This window comes from Chaetodon auriga, chromosome 9 (genome assembly GCF_051107435.1).
Source record: "Chaetodon auriga isolate fChaAug3 chromosome 9, fChaAug3.hap1, whole genome shotgun sequence".
Taxonomy (NCBI): domain Eukaryota; kingdom Metazoa; phylum Chordata; class Actinopteri; order Chaetodontiformes; family Chaetodontidae; genus Chaetodon; species Chaetodon auriga.
The window spans coordinates 18,846,000-18,869,597 of NC_135082.1; the positions used below are offsets into that span (position 1 = coordinate 18,846,000).

General features: G+C 44.1%; 2 protein-coding genes across 2 annotated transcripts; one reads left to right on the forward strand and one right to left on the reverse strand.

Moving 5' to 3' along the window:
- Positions 1 to 929: 929 nt before the first annotated feature.
- On the reverse strand, positions 930 to 13,361 carry slc9a6a (solute carrier family 9 member A6a). The gene is made up of 16 exons (XM_076739393.1): positions 12,940 to 13,361; positions 11,680 to 11,879; positions 10,733 to 10,810; positions 10,479 to 10,555; positions 10,232 to 10,344; positions 9,403 to 9,508; positions 7,698 to 7,839; positions 7,020 to 7,125; positions 6,238 to 6,326; positions 5,751 to 5,864; positions 5,423 to 5,534; positions 4,922 to 5,075; positions 4,533 to 4,563; positions 4,355 to 4,440; positions 3,819 to 3,924; positions 930 to 3,576 (listed from the first exon to the last, which is right to left on the reverse strand). The coding sequence occupies exons 1-16, from the start codon at positions 13,229 to 13,231 to the stop codon at positions 3,304 to 3,306; spliced, it is 2,079 nt and encodes a 692-aa protein (XP_076595508.1). The 5' UTR covers positions 13,232 to 13,361; the 3' UTR covers positions 930 to 3,303.
- Positions 13,362 to 14,137: 776 nt separating this feature from the next.
- On the forward strand, positions 14,138 to 23,013 carry taf7 (TAF7 RNA polymerase II, TATA box binding protein (TBP)-associated factor). Its single transcript, XM_076739647.1, has 12 exons — positions 14,138 to 14,329; positions 14,926 to 15,002; positions 15,093 to 15,171; positions 16,619 to 16,752; positions 16,947 to 17,067; positions 17,206 to 17,264; positions 17,758 to 17,830; positions 18,499 to 18,612; positions 19,610 to 19,804; positions 21,495 to 21,607; positions 22,180 to 22,239; positions 22,608 to 23,013. The coding sequence occupies exons 1-12, from the start codon at positions 14,311 to 14,313 to the stop codon at positions 22,650 to 22,652; spliced, it is 1,089 nt and encodes a 362-aa protein (XP_076595762.1). The 5' UTR covers positions 14,138 to 14,310; the 3' UTR covers positions 22,653 to 23,013.
- Positions 23,014 to 23,598: the final 585 nt, after the last annotated feature.

Sequence of the window (23,598 nt, forward strand, 5' to 3'; positions counted from 1 at the left end):
TTCTTTCATACTTCTTGCGGATGGGATGATCTCCACAGATACATCCTTACATAACCCAGACACCCAATGAAAGAGGAAACAGAGTAAATGAGGAGCCCATTACAGCGAGAGCTTTAATCAAAAGCACAGGCTTCTGTTTATTGACCGTTGCACGCACATGAACAGGTGAGAGTATATTTACACAGATGTAAACAGTCAGTACCTGCAACACAGAGCACACACGCGCACACACATACGCACACACATCCGTACGCACTTGCAGGCATGAGCACACACGCACTCACACACAGAGAGAATGTGCAGTATAAAGATAGATTGGACTGTCTGAAGACACAAAGCACAGCAGGCCTCTTTGGTCAGCTACTTCAGACAAGATTTCCAATGATCAAAGCCAATCACGAGTCACCATTCAGAGAACAAAGAGAGAGAGAGAACATACTGGCAGAGCAGTAGGCAAACACCAAAACCTATATGAGCTTTTGCAGATTTCATTATTTAATGTGTCAGTTGGAGAACAGTGGCACACAGTTCTGCTTGTAGATTGTTTTTTTTTTTTTTTTCCCCACCATCAGCAGATGAACGATTCATGCTCTGTAGAAGTCATGGCAGCAGCATTCAGACAGCATGTTGTTGCAGACATACATCAAAGTACCTGAATGGCAACGTGATAAGATGGAGCAGTATGAAATGACTTTCATCATCTCGACCGCCGCTGCCACGTCGAACTCATCCTTCACAAATTAACATCAACGAGTCGACTTCTGAAGATTCACTCAACTGACATGAGTTTGCTCATTTTTCCAAAACACGAAAGCTAAATCATATAAAAGCAGCTGTTAGATAAAACAAACAAACACGGCAAAAAAACAGTAACACATTCTGGATGGACGAGTGCAATTTCTTTTGATTTCTTAGTTTTTCTTTTTTTTCACGTCATTGTTTCCCTTCGACAAAATAAAAGTCAAGAATGACGACAAATGAAAAGTATAAAAATGGTGGAAAGAACGAGTCATTTCCTGGACAACGTGGTGTCAAGAGGCATGCCTGATTAAAAAAAAACAAAACAAAACTCTTTCAATTAGAAGTTCCTGCACAGCAGAAGATAACTGTGGAAGGAAAAGCGATATCTAAAAGCCTGCTCTTCCTCCCACCTCCATATCATCCCCAACACGCGAGCACACACACACAAACACCACCCGTCCTCCACCTCTTTCCTTCATCATTTATTTCTTTCACTCTTTTTTCATTCTCTTGCATCCCTTTTCGCAAACACCCAATTTTTTTCCCCTCTTCGGCTCAAAGAGAGGGTGAACCGCAAAACCGCCGCGTTCGACTAAGTCGCCGTGTTCATGAGTGTTTTCTGGCTGATGTCCACATCAACAGAGCGTTGCCACGGTGACGTCCTGTCAACACTTCCTGTTAAGCCCGCATTAACAGCTGCTGTGCTCGGCACACGAAGGAGCTCTCTAAAGCTTCCTTCCATCATGAAACACAAGTAAAATGTAACCCTTCCATCCGCGAGCACGCTGCTAACGGAGTGTATTTTTATGACTTTATGCACGTTAATGTCATTAAACTCCTGTTTTTTAGCGTTTCATGTACAGCAGAGAAAAAAAAAATCATCCAGCATATAAACGATTGTTGTTCTACTCTGACAGCTCTCACAGTGATGAGCTGCCACAGGGCCGACGTGACTGTCTGCTCGTACCAGAGGTGAGCCCATCATCAGGTGGCCTCTCCGCTCTTATTCACGGGTTCTATGGATCTCCTTGTAGGAAACGCGAGGCTGCAACAATTCGCCGATTGATCATTTAGTTGATCAACAAAACAAAATTAATCAGCAACAATTTTGATATGTGATTAAGTCATTTTTTCAAATTCACGGCGTCCAGCTTCACTGCGGGTGAATATACCTGACAAAACACTTACAGATATCAACTGAAGATCTGAGAAACTGTGATCCACGATGGGAATTATTCACTTTTGTCTGACCAAACGATTAATCAGTTACACCAAAAATAGTTGAATCAATAATGAAAGTGATCACTGGCAGCAGCCCGATGCTCATTACTTGTTTCTCTTGTAATTCATGTATCTGTTTTTTTTGGATCATTCAGAGCTAAAATCTGACGCAAAGTCTCGACATTAATGCACGATTGTAATAGAAAATGTATTCACAAAGCTCGATGTGTATGACAAATGTGATTCAGCTTAACGTCCTTAAGCTGCAGAAAGAATACAAAACACTTTGAGGTCGTCTGCATTCAGTTTTCACAAAGTGTGGAAATGCAGGACAGGAATGGCACCAAGCGCTCTCCGTCAAAACTCGCCTGGATCTCGTTGTCAGAACAACAGCCCTTCGTTCTGCTGTGAGCGACATCAGCTTCTAAAATAAGGTGTAAAGCCCCTCTCTGTGTCACAGTCAAAGGTCATTGGGAGAGATCCACAGCTTTCACTGCCAGGTTACACTGCATGGCATCACATTGTTATGCACTATGTACAGGCGAAAAGCACAAACTCACAGCCCAAACACCCGCTGAGTATATTGCTACCTTATGGACAGAGGTGTCTGTTTAGATTTTTTTTTTTTTCTTTCTTACAAAGGAAAACTACAACTGCGCGACCGCCCTTCCTGAACCGCTCCAGTACGGGCTGCCGGGCTTAAAACTACAATTCCCAGGCACTTGATTGTAACAAAACGTACAGTAAAGTTGTCCACTGGGTCAGCATGCCTCTGGTGCACAGAGAGAAGGCAGCAACATTCAAGGTCAGACCCGAAACACGAAAGCCCTCAACCTCCCACACAAAGAAAACAACAAGCATCCTCAGCATGCATATCAAAGTTATAGTACTCTTGTGATATACTGTACATCGACGTATTAGCTAGTGGTTGGTACTTGCATTTACACACTAACACATGCTGCTAGACCTCTGTGCAATGCTACAGTAAGGTGACTGATTTTAAGCTGAAACAACTCAAGAGAAACTGACTTTCAAGTGAAAACCAAACAAAGAAACCCCCCCCCCCCGCAAATAAATAAGACTATATTACAATTATGGCAGGCGCCGGAAAGGAGTGGAAAGGAGGAGAGCGAGAACGAGGTAGAGACAGTGATCTGCCACCAGAGGGAGTGAGAAAACGCGAGCGAGAGGAAATGGGTGGGGAGAAAGAAAGCAAGCGGGATGAGGAAATGTGAAAAAGCCGAAGAGTGAGGGACGGAGCGTCGGGTACTGGTCGATTGTTCGATGGCTCGGGTCAGTCTGAGTCGGACGGTTGTCTGGGTCTGCGCTGACGGACTGTCTTCACATCCGTAAGCGTTGCTGGGGGTCTGTAAAGGGCGGCTCAGAGTCATCCATGGGCAGCACCAGGCGCGTGCCCCTCATCACCAGCTCGTGATCCCCGTACGTCAACTCTCTGTCCAAGTCATCAGAGGTGGCGGCGCCGGCAAAGGCTGGGCCGCCGCTGGTGTGGGCACCTGTGGCGTCTGTGCTGACTGTGATGTCGCCGTAGGTCAGGTTGATGTCACCGTCTGTCAGGATGAGGTCAGAGTCGTCATCCTTCAGCTGGCACTCGTTCTGGTGTCAGGGAAGAAGAATAACCAGAATAAACGCACAAGAAGTGACTCAAATACTCGAATGATGGATGGAGCGTCTCCACATCCTCCCACTGAAACAAAACCCTCAGTTTCACACTGAACCTCTCACTTCGTGACTCATCAGAATAACTTTTTTTTTTTTTTTCCTGGCCAGTAATACGGGCTAAAACTTAACACACACAGTTCAGCCAAAAATAGCTCCTGTATGAAAAAGCGTCTGACCTCATAGGCCTGAGGGCTGGTGAGGAAGCGGGCGAGGGGGCCGCAGCAGGGAGGCAGCGTGGCTGTGAGAGGGGGGCCGCTGTGAGTCAGGATGGGCTTCAGGTAGCTGGAGAGGGAGCTTGAGTCAAGGACACAATAACACAGAAAACAAGCGCTAACAGAGAGAACGAGAGGTTAGACACAAAGATCCCTCTAAAGTCCGATCAACGAATGTCAAATAAGTGCATTAAAATAAAAAGTCTGGCTTCTTATTCGAGTCAAAAAGGCAAAACGATCAACATTTTACTTGAAGTACATCAAACTACAAAGCCAATAAAAGGGACCATTTGTCTTCAAGTGTGTACACGGTGCTCCCTCTGCTGTCTGATGCTGAAGCACAGTCGTCACCACTCAGCTGGAACATGTTTGATGCCACCTGTGACTGTGTGATGATTTCTGCTAAGCTTTGGTCTCAGAGCTGCAGAAATCTATGAAGATAAGTCATTTTGCTTTTTCTGACATTGACAGAAACTAATCATTTGTTTGCTGAAGGATACTTGTGGTCGAAGTTGTACCAAATTCTGAAAAGCCAGGCACTTTCTTGTTTGGTGCTTCTTCTCTCTGAGCCTTCAGCGATGCTCATCTGTCCAAACAGAGAAAATGTGGTTTAGGGGTTTTCTTACACTCGTTGTTACCAAATCACAGTAATAAGCATTTCACAGGGGCCACACTTACAGAGTTATCTTGATCGGAGTCCACTCCCACGCTGTTAAAAGGAACAAAAACACAAGTAAGGTGCAGTTATAAACTGGCAGAGCAGAACTGTGCTGTGAAGCGTGTTTCCCCCGTTTGGCAAGTTCCTGAGCAGCAGGCTCCACGTAAAGGTGGGTGCACTGTTTATAAACAGCCTCACGCACTCATCAGAGCAGGGACAAAGGTTGTGATGAATGTTTTAATCTGATAGGAGGACCAGATGAGTTTAACATAAAGTCTGGACAGTCAGAAAAAGCCAAACTCTCTGACGTTCTTCACAGTATCTGAAGTACCCTGATGTGTCAAAACCCCTCCAGCGTTAAAATAAATCCAGTCTGAGGGCGGATTGGACAGGTGAGGGAGAGGCGTACCGTATGCGCTGGCAGGACAGCATCTGGGTGGTGCCACCTCCACAAATCCAAACAGTGAAGAAGACCACGAGCAGAGTGGTGGAAAACATCATCTGACGGGCGTACGTCGCCGTGTCCCTGATGGACAGAGCGAAGGTCATCGCGCCTCGCAGTCCTGGAGGGCAAAGCACGGAGAGCGTTATACACAAACAAGTGTGCAAACTGCTACATGTGACAAACAGGGATTTCTGTTTACAAAACATGATTTGACATTTGATTTAAAACAGCACAAAGACGATATATTTAATGTCCAGCTTCATTGATTTTTGTAAATATCTGCTTATTCTCCATTAAATGCCAGCAAACAAGTTGGGACAGGGCCAAAAACACCTGTTTGGATCATTCCCAGCGTCCCAACTTCTTTTGAATCAGGCTTGTTTTCAGAGCCCCAAAAGTCTAAATTCCTTGCAGAGCCTTCATCTCAGCTCAGAGGTGTCTGCAGCGGCACAGTGATACACTCACCGGCAAACATCATCATGTGCTGGAAGTTGGATCTGATCTTGTTGCGTCGCCCCAGATTAAGAAGGAATGAGAGAGGGTAGATGTTTGCAGCTCTCCCCAGGAACACGGCCACCTGAGCGGGAACGAGGTCAAGGAGACGACAACGAAACAAAGAGCCTCACTCTGGTCCAAGCCTGTTCACGGCCCCTTTAACTCAATTACCATCTGCGTCTTTGTGGTTAGCCGTAACACTGCGGCAGCTGTGTTCTCTGGCGACTGAAAAAGGCTCAGATTAGTGTTGATTCAATATTCCTACGCTGACAGTTAGAGCTTCGTGTGCAAAAGATACAAAAGCCCCAACGATGAACATGGGGTTAAAGACGTGGTTCTGGAAGGTGAAGAGGGTCAGACCCATGTAGGAGAAAATGAAGTTCTCGGCCAGGAAGTTTAGCAGTTCAAAGAGCTGCAACACAAGAGGAACAACACAACGTGGTTTAGATAACAGCAACCTCAGTGGATGGACACTGTAAAAACCACGTTCAGTCAGAGCTCAGTGTAACAGGCAAATTACAGATTTATCGCATCAGTTCTTGACCGATGAAACAATAAATGTCAGCAAACTGTGCTTTACACACAAAAAAACATCACTATTCCACCATTTTACACCTTGTAAAGTGCCACACTTCTCAGTTGTGTTACATTTTCACTTCTAGATCACTGAAAACACCATTTTTAACACGTTTCCTGCTGTCAAAACAAAGGCACAAACACAAGCTCGTACTGCATACTGAAATGGAGCAGAAAGAGCAGTGTCGTGGTCGTAGTCCAGGTCTGACCTGTTTGGTCCTGTCCTGCGAGTCAGGAGACAGGTTGTTGAAGGTGTAGTGGGCCTGAGTGATTCCACAGAACAGCACTGCAACCACACCTGCAACACAGCACGAGGGACGGAGACACAGAGGAGTGAGGCGATCAGTAAACGCTGATTATTAACAATAACACAAACCTAAATGACACCTTTAAATCACAAGCGGACAGCGCTAAATACACGTGTAAAGGAGCACCACCGAGCACTGTTCACATGTCCTTTCCTGATGCTTCCCAGACAAAGACGTAACAGGAAACCACATCATCAGCTCAGGATGTGGTGCCTGTTTTGGTGACAGATGATTTCAGTTCTTAAAACGTTTGTGTTTTCTTAGCGAACCCGCGCCAAACAAATCCAGCGCTGGACTGACGACAGACTGGTGTAATTACTGAGCACTTTCAGAGGAAGCGACGTCGGCAGTGACTAATCTGCACAGACGGTGGTCATCTGGACACCTCGGAGGCACATGACGGACACAGGTGTGAACGTCTCGGCTGTCCGCTTGTGTTCAGATCACCGAAACGCATTTTAAACCCACGTGGAAACAGGGTCCAAGAGATTTAACGTCTAGACTTCTGACTTCTGGTAGTTGGTCTGAGTGTGTGTGGACATTACTCATGTTGTGGGGACTCGCCCTCCTTATAAGGACAATGCAGGTCCCCATAATTGAAGACTTGGGTTAAGGTTAGGTTTAGGATAATTAATGTCAGTCAGTGTGATGTGTGTGTGTGTGCGTGTGTGTGTGTGCGTTACCTGTGAAGCCGCAGGCCTCAGCCAGCAGGAACGTGCTCCAGGACATGAGGAAGAACAGAGCCGTCTCCAGCAGCTGGAAATCCCTCAGCTTCGTGAACTTAGTCACGTACAGACGACAGTCAAAGAGTTTAACAAGACACTGAAACGCCGCACGCCGGATTCACACTAAACCGTCATCTATTATTCATGACATCTGAGAGGAGGCAGGTGAGTCTGAAGAAAGTGTGCCGCTGGGTGGGAAGATTTCATCTGTTTGCAAAGTGTTTCAAGGCCAGTTTGAAATGGACTCACAGCTCCTAATGGAGCCGTCGTCTGTATTTCAACATGCTGTCACCTGTTTGAACTGGATCCTTCAAACAAGAAAAATATGCTGTCACCAGCTCCATTACTTCTTAATTATATCTTGGTTTTTTCCCATTACTCTTTACAAAAAACGAGGCAGCACCACCCAAGATCAGTTCAACTGCTCAAGGTACTTTTTGCAATGTAGTCATTTTACCTCATTTATCAAACAGAAACATGACTATTGATACTATTAACAACTGAGTGAACAATTTTATTTAACATTTAACTGTGCTTATGCTTTGCTGGTTAAACACTGTATTCTTAGTCTTACATTTTAAAAGTTGTTGTTTTTCTCACATAAATAAACAGATAATTGGACGACAGAAAGGATATGAGAGCGGTCACGACTCCGGTGGCCACTCCGAGAGCAAAGGAGCCGCTGAAAACTCCGAGGAAAACCCCAAAAGACTTCAGCATCGCCATGACCTCGAAGGTGTGACTGTTGTCTCCTTGTGGCTGGTACGCTACTATAGACCTGACATGACAGAGCACAAACTTTAACACCAACTACGTACGCAGAGTGTAAGAGAGCAGAAATCAGAGTTACGCACGAACTCAAATTAAAGCCCGCTGACAGGAAATGCAGCAGCAGTTGTATAATATGATCTGACTGCCTAACCTCTGCTGTAAATCGTCTTCTTACTCGCAAACATTTCGTCAAACACTGCACATTCCAGCACTTTAGCAGGTACAGGAAACATTTCACAGCAAAACCTCTCACAATGTAAACTGGAGGAATTCAGATAAAGAGAAAAAGCAGAGTAAAGTAAAGTAAAGGCCAGAGGGCTGGAACAAAAAGAGACGTCAGTGTTAATACTCAACTCGTGACCAAGAGTTTAAAAGTCTACTGATGTGATACTGCCGTGTGGAGTTAAGCACAGATACGTAATTCATCCTTTAGACTGCGTATATGCTGGTAAGTTTCCACTGAGGAGAAACTTTGCCGTAAATTACATTCAAAGGTGGAACAATAGAGTAAAAACACTAAATATTATGCTGCTAAATGCACATTTGTTGTCTGCAGGTAGAGCAAGAAAAAGAGACTACAGGGATTTTTCCTTCCTTTAAGAGAATTTAGTCCAAATAAGGAGATTTTTTTTTATTTAAGTCTGCTTTGAAGGAAAAATAAAAATGTGATGAAAATGTTTTCAGTGTGTCGAAGCAACACAACAAACTTGCTGATACATCTGTGTCGCAGCTGACAGGCACTGTCTGTTACTGTCCTGTATGTTTTTTATGAGGGATAATAAAAGCTGTCAGCTTTGTGTCACCTGGTGGTCGAGTATCGACACTGAAGCGGCCCAGTGATGCACACGGGCTCAAAAAGCTTCTGAAAATTAGATTTTGTCCGGGCTGAGAGGGATTTTATCACAGAAGATTTATTTAAAATTTAGCAGGCTGGCTGTCAGTCAGAGAAAGCAATTATGAAAAATCATTTTTCAAATATTCTGCTGAGGTACTTTTGTGATAAAACGTGATGAAAGTGATATTCAGCCTCTCCATTCACAGCCGCACGCTCACAAAACAAATCACCAGGCATTTGGTCTGTAGGAGACGCCGGCGTCCTGCCCTCGCCTGGCTTCTGTGCATAAGAATCTTCAGATAGATAACAGGAACGCAGCTGGCTCACAACATCAAACAGTGTTTCGTGAGAAAGCAGAGTAGGTGGTTGAATAGGTGGAGAAACAAATGGCCGGTGATTTGTCACATTTGTCTCAAGGCACCGCAAAGGCACACAATGCCATGCTCTACTTAGTGCACCCGTTCAATGGGCTGGTCAGAGTCTCTCCGCAGGCACCGGCCACTCCGCTGAGCCTGCTATTATAATTTACAATTCTGTGGAAATAACAGGAGTTTCATGTAGAGGAGGAGAAAAACCGAGCGTTAGCTAAGAGGCCGCCTCACGTTCAGCGCGGCGCTAATGAGAAGCTGACGGGTTAGTTAAAAGGTCACAGGCCGGTCGAAACAAACGCATGAATTTAGCCATTACTCTGTGATGCGGACTCGTGGTGTGATGTCAAGAAGACGGACGACTTACGAGGACAGAACCACGGCCACCGCGTCGTTGAGCACGCTCTCTCCAAACAGCAAAGCATACAGATCCACGTCGACCTGCAGCTCGTTGAAGATGGCCAGGACGGTCACTGTGGACGAAGACAAAGACAATAAATACCTCCGACAGCTGACCCAAACAATGAGGCTCAACACCGAGCAAGATGGAAGCAGGTGTCAAGAGCTGTGTTTCAGTTCCATATCATGTACTAATACTGTAACGTATGTGTTGAGCAAGTGGCCACTTTATTAGATACACCTGTAGAATCTAATGTAACTCCATGCAACAACAGCGTACAGGTGTACTAATGAAGTGGCCGTTGAGCGTACACTTGGCTGATTTGTAGAAAGAGGAAATATTGTGAGACTTGCACTGACAGATGTTCAACAAACTGCAATTTTGGAATTTAAAATTACAGGAAATTTAAAGCAAAGATGTTTTTCAAAGTATTTCTTAAGCTGTTTTAGTGTTTTCAGAGCTTTTTTTTTCTCCAAACCTCTTGACTTATTATCATGATGTATTTCATTACTATCTCTTCCCTCTCAGTGGGACTTTGGGAAGTGAAAAGAAACAGAACTGAACAAAGGCAACAGGCATGACGGCATTTCTAAACTCTTCCTTTTTCACTTGTTTTCACCTGAAATGAACCTTGACCTCAGTTACTCTGAGTCTGCTGCACACAAATTTACCAAATCTCCCTTGTTACGATGAAATGTTTGTGCTTGTGTCCTGTTTCCTGCAAGCTTTGAACACCTGAAGAGATAAAAGTGAAGGCGGTTTATGCTTAACCTGTAGTGCAGGGGAAACTACATACCGGGGTCTGTGGCAGAGACGATGGCTCCAAAGAAGAGACAGTCAGTGAAGAAGAAGTCTCCGCCCAGCTGTCCCACCTGCTTCATCAGCATCACACAGCCGTACATCAGCAGCCTGACGGGGGACAGCGGGGGGTGGGGGTGGGGGGGTTTCACACGTCATCATAAACAACACTGACTTTACTGCCATAAATAACTGACATATATGATACTTTTTGTTATATATATATATTTTAGTAATATTCTCACCCAATGACAAAACAGGAAATAACTGTCCCCAGAAAGGCATAAGCCAGGATGGACCCCATGTTACGGAAAAAGTGTCTCTAGAAGAGAGAACAGTTTAAACACATCAGCATCTGCACTGTGACGTCGTTCATCTCTAAAAACAGATGAAGGAATAAGTGGATTTTAGCATTTCGCGCTGAAAAGACGACATCATTTCATCACGAGTCACGCGAGTGTTTTTAAAGTTTTCACACGAGAGTGAAATATTACCGTACCCTCTTCAAGCTGTAGCCAGCGTGGAAAATGATCGGCGGGAGGAGAATATTGAAGAACACTTCGGGGTCAAAGGTCACCTGAGTCACACACACACACACACACACACACACACACACACACACACACATAAAAAAACAGTTGTTTTGATGGACACATCTGGGCTGTTGCATGTAAGATAATAAATTAATTTATCATAAATGACACATCTGGGACAGCATGAAGCGGCCTCCAGGACCATCAAGAAACGTAGTTATAACAGTAAAATGACAGGATGGGAAATGGGGACGACTTCTGCACCCAGAGACAAACATATTCACAGCTTTTTAGTTGTAAATCTACATCGGTGCTTTACCAACAGTCGCCTGCTGTGATTTTGTTATGAGACAAGTTAGAGTCAGAAGACAGAAGCCACAGATGGAAAGATCGCAGCCTCTGTGGCGTTTTGGTGACATACTGCTTGTTTATTGGTATGAATTCATCAGCACATGACCACAGAGTAATAGTTATGCCTCCAAAAAGCTCAAGTGAGCCTCAGGCAAAGGGCAGCTGTCTGCTGTCTTTCATTGATTGCAGCCTTCTGCCGCTGATTTTACCAGAAGTAATGAGCCCTTCTTCAACCTTTGGCCCCTTTTATCTGCTTTAGACTGCATGACTTGATAACAGAGGATTATACTATATATATTTAACATGGACAATGCAGAAATGGTGGTCCATAAAGACACAACACCCACTAAAAGATTTCATTCAGGATGCAACTAATGATTATTTCCATCATCAGTTGATCTGAGAGGGATTCTCTCATTCATTCATTCATTTATCAACTGATTCAGCTGTATATTATTCAGATGTAACAAGGATGGTAAACTTCTACATGACAAACTTAATCAAAGGTGACACATCACAGCTTCTTGTCCTTTCTGCCTGACAGCAACACGGCGGCCGGTACCTTTCGCAGCATCTCATTATCCTGCACGTCGTCCACCTCGGTGGCGCTGATCTCTCCTTTCAGAGTGTACTCGTAGAATTTACCGCTGACGTTGACCAGCAGCGTGGCGGGGCTGGCGTTGACGGGGCAGCTCAGCGTGATGTTGCTGATGTCCCGAGGAACGTGGATGCCGTAGCGCAACACCACGCCAACGAGTAGGCCTGGGAAGAGAGGCAAGACGAACAGGACACAGAGGGCAGAGTTGATTAATGTTGCAACAAGGGGGCCAAAAATCAATGGAGAGATGTCACCAGAGGCTCTGTTGGATTATTCTGTGGAAAGGAAACTGAGAGATGGAGAGGAAAAAGCCACAAAGCCAGAATAAATGCTGTGAAAGACGTCAGTGGATTGCCCTGTCGGACACATTAGGAATACTGCAGTGTGCCTTTGGGTGAAGGCTGGTTAAAGGCGCTGCACCTGCAGCCGGGAGAAAGCGGAGCCGAGCTATGCTTGGAATTACATGACATCAGCAAACACTTATCAAAACGATAACAAGGAAGGTGACACCCGAACAGGTGTGACAAAACTAACCAGGAAGTGTAGGACGAGGCAATCAAGCACAGTTTGCAAGCACCAGTCGCTCCTCAAAGGACTGATTTAACTTTTCAGGGGCTTTCACTATTCAAGCAGGAAAAGCTGCGACTGGTACCGATGGCTCCTGCAAGCCAAGCCAGCGAGCCAACAGTTTAAATGGAGTCCGTTATTACTGTTATCAACTACAGCTCCCACTGTGCCATGTCAAAATATCTGCTGCAAAAAAAAAAAAGGCTGCGTGTGTCAAAACTCCAATGAATGTGCTGGAGTTTCAGCAATTTCTGAAACATGTCACTGCAATGTGCAGTGTGCAGTGTCAGTCAATCACAGTCTGCTCTATTTCAAGCACATCCATTCTTGGCCTTAGAGAAGTGAGAGTGTGGAGAAGTGAGATTTTGGGCTGGGTTTTTCATGCTAGAGCAGTTCCCTCCGGGGCCCCCACACGTTTACCTGCTTGGATGTTATAGACCAAGCAGGGTTCAGACAAGGTGCTTAAGCTGTCTTCAATAAGCTTGTCACCTTACAGCTTCGACCTGCTGCCCACATGTGCTAAAATGCTTCGTAATTTACTGGCAGAAGTCGGAAGTGTGAAGCCTCATACTGCCACGCGTTCATTTCAGATCTAATCCCGAGTACACACGGTTAAAGTCAGCGATGACGCCTCGCAGTCACGCTGGAGCATCTCACCATAAATCATCGCCAGTCCAGTCTCGTGCAGGAACCTGAAGCGCCGGTGTTTGAACAACCAGATGGTCAGGATGGTGAGGGTGAGGAGCAGGATGAAGATGAGCAGGTCTGCGCTGTCCTGCCTGTGGCTCTCCTCTGCCCTTTTCTCCGTAACGATGTTCTCCATGGCACTGTCCTCCTGAGGTGATGATGCTCGGCAAACACAGATGCACACAGACAGGCTCACTAGCACGAGCAGCCACAGCGTCCTCGTTGCCCTCCAGGCACTGTTGACAGTCACTTTAAACACCATTTCGGCTGGTCGGCGGTCAAACGCTGTAATGTCGTCGTGGATAACAGCAAACTTTGGGCAAATATTACCCACGGACCGGGGGGAGTAGAGAGCAGAAAGACGACAGAAACAGAAGAGTCGATTCCGGCCCGGAAGTGAAAACTAATTTTTCCAGAAAGTGTACTATGTTTATTTCGGTGTAAAAGCACCTCTGGAGGATGTTGATAATTTAACTACACCACAACACAAAAAATCTTAACGTGGTGTGTTATGTGTAATCTATATGATTTGTAAATTACCAAAAATATTGGCTTTGTTCATTTTCACGGTGTATTTCCATAGTTGGTTGTAGTGCTAATCACAGAGGACTCTTATTGTGAAATTCACAATTTCCATCACACTGAACAGGAAGTGAGATGAAAAGAAAGATAGTCTCTTATCTGTTTCGGTTCTGTTGACTAAGTTTGTCCTTGTGCGAGATCATAATTTAATGATTGATGAAAAGTGATTTCAAAGATTCCTATATTGCTCTTTTCCTATAGAGCGTTTTTTTGCAATAACGGTTTTGTTTTACTAACAATGGATTTAGCATTACTATGCAAACAGCTAAATACAAATGACATAAGTTGCTAAATAGGTGACGTTTGAGAATCACCGCTTTTTATCCGAAACTCGTCCGTGTAACAAATCTCGCGAGATAACATAAGACACGGGAACTAATGTGACGTTCCCATAAATCGGAAAGTATGGTTTCATAGTGGATAAAGTTCATATGAAGTACTGTTATTCCGTTAGTCAGCGTCCAGAAACCATCATATGAGTTAACAGATTTATAAACAGTTCTCTACAGTATAACATATTAATGGACTCTGTAGCAACTGGATGCTGGAATGATAGAACCACAATTTCCGAGGAGACATTGAATGTAGCAAACCTACGAATTCACCATTCGCAGCTTCGGCTCGGCCAGAGATGTGTTTCTTCACGTAGTTGCGCTTCGCTGATTTAATCAAGATCAGCACACTTTTACCTTTTTGTGTGTTATTTCTGTTATGTAAACACATTAATGCGGCTGCACCGTCCAAATTACTAAAACGAAGATGACGTCTAAACTGAAAGGTATGTTTATAGCCTGTGTCATTATTTTAGCCGAACGTTAAGTACTAAGCTAGCGATTGCTAGCTCTGGCTGTCTTTTGTAAACATGCCGCCTCAGCTCTTGCAATTTGTGTTTCAATTAAGTAATACTGATAAAAGTTATTAAATGAAGAGGCTTTTGCTACTGCAAGATGGGAACAACAGTGTCGTAGCTGTTTTATTAGGGCCAGCGGCAGCATTATACGCAGTTTACTGTAACTGTGCTACATTAGCTTAGCGTTAGCGTGACTGTAAAATATGGGTAAACTTACTCAGCTGGTCCTTGTTCACATAATTGATTTACCAAGATGATGTCAAATAGACTTAATGTATAACAACACAAATAAGTATGCAGTACCAACGCTGAATAGAAATATTAGGATACAGGTTGCAAAAAACGTTGAAGCAAGTTAAAAGGTGCAAGAAGCTTATAAATAAAGTCGTAGCCTGGGAAGTCAAACACCGCTGCTTGTTCGTAGTGTATTGTTTACGTTGAAGTTTCATGAATACTGTACATTACAACCAACAAGGAGGCTATTCTACCATTTGTTCATGATGATGTTTTTTTTTTTATTCTAGCTGGGAAAGTCGGCTCCAAGAATAAGGAGGATGCGCCTTATGAGTTGGAGAGCCAGTTTGTCCTGAGGCTTCCTACGGTGAGACAGTTACACATGCCAAAACCGGTCATATCTATGACATTCAATGTGACCTTTTGCTGAAAATGATGTGGATGTTTTCTCTTACAGGAGTATGCCTCAACAGTAAGAAGGATCGCCCAGTCCAGCAGTATGAACATGAAAGACAGACTCACCATTGAGTTGCACCGTAAGCTTGTTTTAGTAGTAGTCTTAGTGCTCAATTATTAATTCTAAATATTGTATTTAGAACAGCACAAAGACAATATATTTAATTTTTGACTTCACTAACTTTACTGATTTTTGTAAATATCTGCTTTTTCTGAAATTGATGCCAGCAACATGTTTCAAACAAGTTAGGACAGGAGCAACAAAAGACTGGGAAAGTTGTAGAATGCTCCAAAAACACCTGTTTGGATCATTCCACAGGTAAACAGGTTCATTGGTAACAGGTGATAGTGTCAGGATGTGTCAGGAGAATCAGGAGAAATCTCTGCATGTAAGGGGCAAAGCTGAAAGCCAACACTGAATGCCCATGACCTTCGATCCCTCAGGTGGCACTGCATTAAAAATATTCATGATTGTATAAAAGATATTACTGCACAGGCTCAGGAAATGTAAACACACTTCATTGCTGCTTCAGCAAATGCGTGTTAAGGCTCCACCATGCATAAAGACACATATTAACATCCAGAATTGCTGCTGACTTCTCTTGGCACAAGCTCCCCTGAGATGGACTGACACAAATTCGAAAAGTGTGCTGTGGCCTGACGAGTCCACATTTCAAACTGTTTTTGGAAATCATGGATGTCATGTCCTACCAGCTAAAAAGAAAATGACAATCCAAATTGTGACCAGTGCAAAGTTCAAAAGCCAGCATCTGTGATGGTACGGAGGTGTGTCAGTGCCCAGGGCAACTTACACATCTGTGAGTGCAACATTCATGCTGAAAGGAACAGTGCATTTCTTAACCGCAGGTGCATGGCTTTGGAGCAATCCAGCGCTTGTCAACAGTTGTGAACATGTCCTGCCCCTGTCCTAACTTTTTGCGGACATGTTGCCGGCATCAAATTCAGAATGAGTGTATATTGACAAAAAACAATGAAATTTATCAGTTTGAACATTAAATAAAATTGTCTTTGTGCATGTATGTTCACTGTTTTTTTTGTCTTGAGTCAGTCGCTCTCACTTTAAAGATTCCAGATTATCCATTTGAAATCAGTCCAGAATTGTTAAAGTTGTTATTTGTAAATTATTTCTGCAGTGAAACTAAAATGTTCAGTGTCATAACTGTGGATGCACTGACCTACTGTATCTTTCTAGTAGCACTACTGACCTATTTCCATTCACAAGCACTGGAATCTGACACTCTAATGAATGTAATCCTATTGATTTGATTTTTATCTTCAGTTTTGTTGGAATACGTTAATAACGACAAATGCCAGTTTGACCACAAATTCTTGTCTTATGGTCTTTACTAACAAATAAACTTGTACGTCTGAAAGACACGTTTTGCACCTGCATTTGTACTCTCTGTTTTTCAGTGTAACAGTTGCTGCAGCGTCCTAATGGAAATGGTTACCTCTGTGTCACAAACATGTCGTTATAATCAATCCTGTTGTCCCTCTTATTTGTAGCTGATGGTCGTCATGGCATAGTGAGAGTAGACCGCGTCCCTTTGGCCTGCAAGCTGGTGGATCTGCCCTGTATGATAGAGTCTCTGAAAACGGTGGACAAGAAGACATTTTACAAGACTGCTGACGTCTGCCAGGTAAAGCACTGCAGTGGCATTAAATTTAGGACTGGTTGTTCACGTTTAGCATTGCATATTTTAACATTTACATTAACATTTAAAAGACAGATATTGTCTCCTCTCTTCTTGTTCTTTATAATACTGTAGTGCAACAACATTAGTCAGCAGAACTCAGAGTGATTTACCATTCATTTTTGGCTTGCATGGGTTAGATGCTGGTGTGTACACTAGATGGAGACCTTTACCCTCCTTTAGAGGAGCCAACTGGCACCGACCCCAAGAGCAAGAAGAAGGACAAAGACAAGGACAAGAAATTCATCTGGAACCACGGCAGTAAGTAGACTGTTACCTACACAAATCAGTTTTTTGAGCTGTGAGTGCCGAAAACTTGAGGAGTTCAGCGATTCAGGAAGCCCTCCACAGCTGATTGAGCCATTTTGACTCCGCTAATCCTGCTGTTCTGGTCCCCAGTCACCTGCCCTCTGAAGAACACACGCAAGAGAAGATTTCGGAAGACGGCGAAAAAGAAGGTTTTGACATTTTCATTTCGCCCTCAGCGCTCCCCTCCCCTTTTCCAATCCATCTCTTTAGCATCCTGTCTGATGATCCATCGCTTTCCTAGGCTCTTTTCCAACAAGACATTTACATTTCATAAAATGGGAACTCTGGTGAAAGTGAAAACTAAGATTTACATATAAATAAAGCCTTTCCATCTTAGTTTGCCCCAAAGGCATGCAAGAAAGCAATTTCACTATTGCTTTGAAGTGAAAGCGACTGTGCTTGAGCACTACACTTCTACTTTGTCTTCAGAATAAATCTTCCTGAAGATGCAGAGCCGAGCCTTATTGATTTGGCCCCTTCTGTTTTTAATCGCTAATGTGCTTCCTGGCATGCAGCCAGCTGCTACCTTTGTGTGTGTGTGTGTGTGTGTGTGTGTGTGTGTGTGTGTGTGTGAGAGACAGAGAGAGAGAGAGAGATGCTACTAACGCTACATGTTACCCGATCTCTTTGTTTGTCTTGCAGTACATTGAATCTCCTGATGTGGAGAAGGAGGTGAAGAGATTGCTAAGCACAGACGCTGAGGCTGTCAGCGTCCGTATCCTTTAAGAAAACCAACGGCAGTTCTGCACGTCCATTTTGAAAACCCTAAAAAGCTAATTAACCCGTTTTGAACCGAGCATAAACAACACTGGTGTTCATCTCCGATAACAGCAAGCAGCAGCGTGTAATGTAGAGTCAGATGGAAAGCTAACGCAGAGCTGTGACTCTTCAGCTTTTTAAGAAGCATAAAATAGTTTGTATTCTTTTGTCTTTTCAGGACAAACATAACCTCGCTTCCATCTCACATCCAGGTTGATCTAACATCCCAGCGGGTGTCCTGACTCACCTGACTTGACTCTGTCTAATGTCTTTGTGAGAGAGATGCACTTTACAAGGAGGCTATTAGTGCTCTAATGAAACTCTAAACTTGCCTGACAGAATAAGAGCACAGCGGGGCTGCTTTGAGTGGCTACTTGCTGTGTGTTAATTGAGATGGACCGTTCATTATCATTGCTTAGTTGGTCACAGTGAAGCTAGGTTCTAATTATAGTCGTAGCGTTTGCATGCAGCAGCAGACGTACACATGACACACTAATGAATGTTTAAGTTCCTGTGGCGAATCATCTGGTTTTTACTTTTCAAGTCTTCTTCAAAGAAGAGTTTGTGGAAATTGAGAGATCTGATGGACGGTACAGTATGTGGACCTTAACCCGTGACGTTCAGGGTGGGAAATCATAGCAGAGGATGAGTCCAAGGAAGCAGATCAGCACGGCTCTCTGGCCAACCTGGACTCCTCACCTGGCACCTCGGGACACAAGATGGGTCACGGGTCCTCTGGTAAGTGACATCATGAGGAGTAAGATGTGGTGGGCTTCATGAGCATGCTGGTTCCTCCTCTGTGCTAAAGCAGCAAAAGGGGTATCTACTCCTATCCGGACCACATAGAAAAACAAAGCAATCAAGCCAAATTGATGTTTTTGGGGCCGATACAGATATTTGAGAGTTCGGAAATGTGATAATCACATAACAAATGTTTTCTCTAATGTCCCTCAGATTTGTTAGGAACATGACCAAGTGGGAGATTTGAAAAATAGACTTGTCATTGCTCTCTAGTGGAAAAACAATGTCACTGAGACTCTTTTTCTAAACTATCTCAAAGGTATCTTCAGCGTTTCTGCTTCTGTTATGGCGTTAAATTGTGCTGCTGCTTTGAAAGGGCACAGACAGCTCATGTGTTTGACTTTCATACAATCACTTCTTTGATACTCTCCTTTCCTCACCACCAGAGGTTTCCCTCTTCATTTTCGGCATGCACGCCACCCTTGTCCTTCTTGATAGCCTCTGCCCCGGTGGTTTGAAATGGAAATAGAGCGCACCCAAGCATTAGTTCCTCTTTGGCCTCAAGATTATTTTTGCCTGTAGACTCACCAGTGGACCTCCCTAGCCACTAGTGCACAGTGTGACTGTGCTGGCACTTAAAGGTGCTGATTTTAGCAGTGTGTATGAGTGGCATGACTGACACTTGGAAAAAGAAGTGGTAGCACAGTATAACAGAGATTTCTAGAGCAGAAGAATGCTATGTGAATATACAGCCAAGTGTTCGAGAGCACGTCTGTCTTTGTTATGTAAGATAAACTGTTCATGGCATCGTAAGTAAGTAGGCTTCACATTAATCATACCTGGTTTGTGTCACAATAGACTAAATCCCCAGCATCTTCTGATTTTCATTAGCCTATAGTCACTGTGACCTAAATCCAACCCAAGCAAGTGTTTGTGCTTATCTCCATCTTTGTGTCCATGTTAATAACACTAATGTGCACTTCTGCATGGCCAGCCCAGCGTGACGAACTGAGGGAGATCTTCAACGACATCAGCAGCTCCAGCGAGGACGAGGAGGACGAAGGGGACCGGCACGAGGACGAGGACCTGAACATCATGGACACGGAGGATGATCTGGTCCGACAGCTCCAAGACAAACTCAACGAGTCGGATTCTGCACAGCATGAAAGCAACAGAAACAACCAGATAGGTGAGGGGATGTCAGGGTTTCTGCACAGGCCTGGAAACCTGTAAGACATCCACACCAACACACACAGAGTGAGGAACATTGGTGATTGGGCTTAATGGAAAAAAAAATGTCTTTATATAATTATGGTTTTTATGTTCCTGATGTAAAGAGCCAAAACAATTTAATCAAGTAATCGTTTAAGTCCTTAATCAAGGGAAAAAAAATCTAACTATTTGCTGGTTCAAGCTTCTCAGATGTGAGGATTTACTGCTCGTCTCTCTTTTATATATATTTTTAAAAATGCAATCTGTTTGGGTTTTGGACTGTTGGTTGCACGGAACGAGCAATTTCACAACATCACCTTTTTCACTATTTTCTGTCCTTTTATAGACTCAACGGTGGATCGACTCATTCGAATTCATGACATTAATGACAGTAATTGTTAGTTGCAGCCCTGCTGACATGCTGTCACAATCCTTGTTGTCAAAATATAGCTCACAACACTTCCCAACTTGTTTCCACTTCTGAAATCTCGCCCTGAGTAAGGTGCTGGAATATTGTGCGTGAAATTCATGTAGAAACTCTCATGATATATGACCCATAGATGTATGTCCATATGGTGGCAGATGCATATTTATGTACATCTGTTCTTAAATTGAACGTGTGTGTGTGTGTGTGTGTGTGTGTGTGTGTGTGTGTGTGTGGATGAAGTAAATGCAGCATTAGCATTAAGCAATCCCTTGTGCTGTGCTTGCAACTTGGATTTACACCTCAGTGTGAGTGCTGGCTCTTCCAGCCGACTTACAATCTTACGTGCACAGTCCAACATTAAATTAACCAACTCCCCTTGTGCACTTGTCAAAGCAGAGGTCAGAAATAACCTTAACCAGGTGTCTGGACTTCTAATCAGAGCTGAGTTTTCTGGGTCAGACATCACAGACACACACTCAAATGAGTAGCCCTACTTTCACTTATACACATGTGCTGCGCCCTTGCCCACAGAGATGCACAACGCTGACAGCTCTGCTCCTCAGCTAACCAGCCTGACAGGTGTTGTGGCTCAGCGTTCGGCTCAGACAGCTGTCCAGTCTGACAGCTCAATGCCTCCTTATCTACATACGCGGAGCTGTCAGTCAGTAGCGTTACTGGTCAGCTCCATTGTAGCAGCCCAGCAGAGCTAATGCAGATGTGTCGGAGTCTTGCTGTGCACGTTTGTGGCAGCGCCGCAAAGCTGTATTGAATGGGTCTGCAGGGATGGTGCATATTAGATGGGCCGTATGAGAGGATTGTGAGCCAGTAGGAGGGGAAGCATGTGATGGATAAAGTTAGTTTGGAAGATAGTTGATGGTTAGGGAGCCGCAGGTTGTTTCGAAGTACTATCACTTTGGTCGGATTTAATGAGAACCCTCTGAGGATCCCAGAGCAGACTGATTTAGTTGTGTCTTTTAGTGCTTCGGCCTGCTGGCTTATGTCCTTTTAAATGGATTTGTTGTTCCCATTAACCGCAATTTATCAGGCTCAAATGGAGGCTCCCTTGTGTTTCAGCGAGCGAAGGTTCATATCTTGTCCTCGCGGCTCCCAAATGACGTCACGTCATCGAATCTCTCCAACTTTTTTCTGTTTGTTGTTCTCTGCACATGAAAGCAGAAGCATAAATGGAGTTTGTGTTATTACGAGTCGTAACATGTGAACCTCCTGCTCTTCCCTGCAGTGATGGAGTATCAGGTGCAGATCAACAGCGTCAAGTCCAAGCTCCAGGAAACCCGTGCCCGCAAGAAACAGCAAGAGGAGCTCATCATGAAAGTGGAAAACCAGGCCCTCAAAGTAAACAGCGAACACACGCACACACTTTTCCACAGTCATTCAGAAACTAGGTCTTCATGCACAGAAACATAAACAGCAACATGCTGATGAGCTCGGAGGCAGAAGTTCTCTCAACAGCAATGATGAAGACAGCTGATTACACACTGTTTGAGGCCATTGTTTAGTTGTTTTTTTTTCATGTTTTTAAAGCTTTAAATATTGCATTTCTCCCATCAGCTCTTTACAAAATAAGCATTGCTTAGGCATGAAAATTCATTGTCCTGCCAAGCGCTCTTTAGTGGAGCCTTTACAATGAGTGAAACATGAGCAGACGTGGCCCTTTTTACGTTGCCATTTCGAGCTCTCATTGCCCGGTGTTTTGGGACCGTCAAAGGCCCATCGCCAGTCGTTATTATCACAGTCGCAGGGAAAAGGTCAGCTGTCTCTGACTGGCATTCCAAGTGGCCTTTCTGTCAGAGAGGAGATAGTGACATGAGCAGCTCAGGCAGACACACATTTAAAGCCATCACAATTTAATGAGGCTCAGCATGTCGACTCCAACAGATCTCGTTTGTGTCTCTCTCCTCTCACAGAATCGCTTCCAAGCTTTGCTGGATGAGATTATTCAGCAGGAGGAGCGGGAGATGGAGCAGGTAAGGAGGATCAGTGCTTGTTTTGAGCTTTCGGCACTTTGCATGAATTTATCTTGTATGAATGTCAAATAGCCATGTTAGCGGACGGCATTGTGCTCGCTGCCCTTTTTAAACCCAATAGTTTTCGTGCCTAATAGCAAAGTTCAAATTCCATCATGGGAAATTGAATTTGTCAGCAGCTACTAGTGGAGTCCTTTTTGCAGCTATGGCATATAGAGGCCACCCACCGTTTGGGGTCGTTGTTTGTATTGACAAATGAGGGCAGCAAATTAATGTGAAAAGACATGTTAATCATCATCCACTTACCCTGCAATTACACCCCGGGGCTGTCGGGCATCAATCACGCCTTCTATTTTCTGCTCCAACAGCTGGCCTCCCTGCAGGAGCAGCTGGACTCCCTGATCGAGAAGTGACCACCAGGGGGCAGCCTCACGTCATCCTCTGCCACACATGAAAGGCACGAGAAGAGGAGGAGGAAGAGGAGTCTTCATCCAGGGAGGAGGGAGTCTTTATTAGCTGACTTGCTGTGTCATTCCTTTCAGTTTGTCATTTTCATGCATTACATATGCAGGATATCGATTTCTGTATTAGCAGTCAATGTTTTTCATTAAGCTGACAGAATTTGTTGTTAGTTACTGTATGATTAAAGTAATTGATCGGCTTCAGAGGTGACTATTATGTCTGTTTTGCTTGTCAGGCAATTTTTACCGTCTTTGTATTTCATTATCTGTATGAAGAATAAATTACAGCGATGCTCAAGTGTCCAAGAAATGGAAACCGACTGTTTTATTGCATTTGGGCGGAGATTTTTACAAGTGGGCAGTTTGATGTTGGTCATTAACGTCCTTTTTTTCTGTGGGTGGATCAACCAACTTCCTCTGAGTGTTGAAGACACTGAAGGGGAAGTTTTTGAGCATCTTTACCTTCTGTAATGTGACATACTTCTACATGAAGCTGGAGATGTGACAATGTAGAGGATTGTTGGCCTTTGCACACACCTCCCTCCCTCGTTAGACCAGGAGGAGGAGGTGGTGGAGGTGGAGGTTGCAGCCATGGGTTAATGAGCAAATTACACCTCAACCTCATTCTTAGTTTCACAGCTTTACCAGCTGAAATCCACACACACATCTTACTATATTGCTCTGCTATAACCCCGCTAGCCAACAGTCGTGTGTGGTGTTATATGATGGGTGGGGTTAGCTTGTCACCCCAAATCACATTTGATTGGATAAACTTATGTAACCGCCCCTGAGTTCAGGATGAGTCATCAGAAATATTTTTAGGATTTACAGGGAGAGAAAAGAGGCATTTTGATATTAAAAAAAACGATGTGTTTGAAAGATGTTTGGAATATAATGA

What these genes read in the sequence shown, in the direction of transcription:
- slc9a6a (XM_076739393.1), bottom strand. Translation starts at nt 13,231, where the DNA reads ATGGTGTTTAAAGTGACTGTCAACAGTGCCTGGAGGGCAACGAGGACG. An exon ending in CGTCTCTGCCACAGACCCCG is followed by an intron (nt 9,509 to 10,231) that starts GTATGTAGTTTC and finishes CTTCGTCCACAG; the next exon opens with TGACCGTCCTGGCCATCTTC. An exon ending in TGGTACAACTTCGACCACAA is followed by an intron (nt 3,925 to 4,354) that starts GTATCCTTCAGC and finishes CTCCCTCTCCAG; the next exon opens with CTACCTGAAGCCCATCCTGA.
- taf7 (XM_076739647.1), top strand. An exon ending in AGACTGCTGACGTCTGCCAG is followed by an intron (nt 16,753 to 16,946) that starts GTAAAGCACTGC and finishes TGCATGGGTTAG; the next exon opens with ATGCTGGTGTGTACACTAGA. An exon ending in AGGAGCGGGAGATGGAGCAG is followed by an intron (nt 22,240 to 22,607) that starts GTAAGGAGGATC and finishes CTGCTCCAACAG; the next exon opens with CTGGCCTCCCTGCAGGAGCA.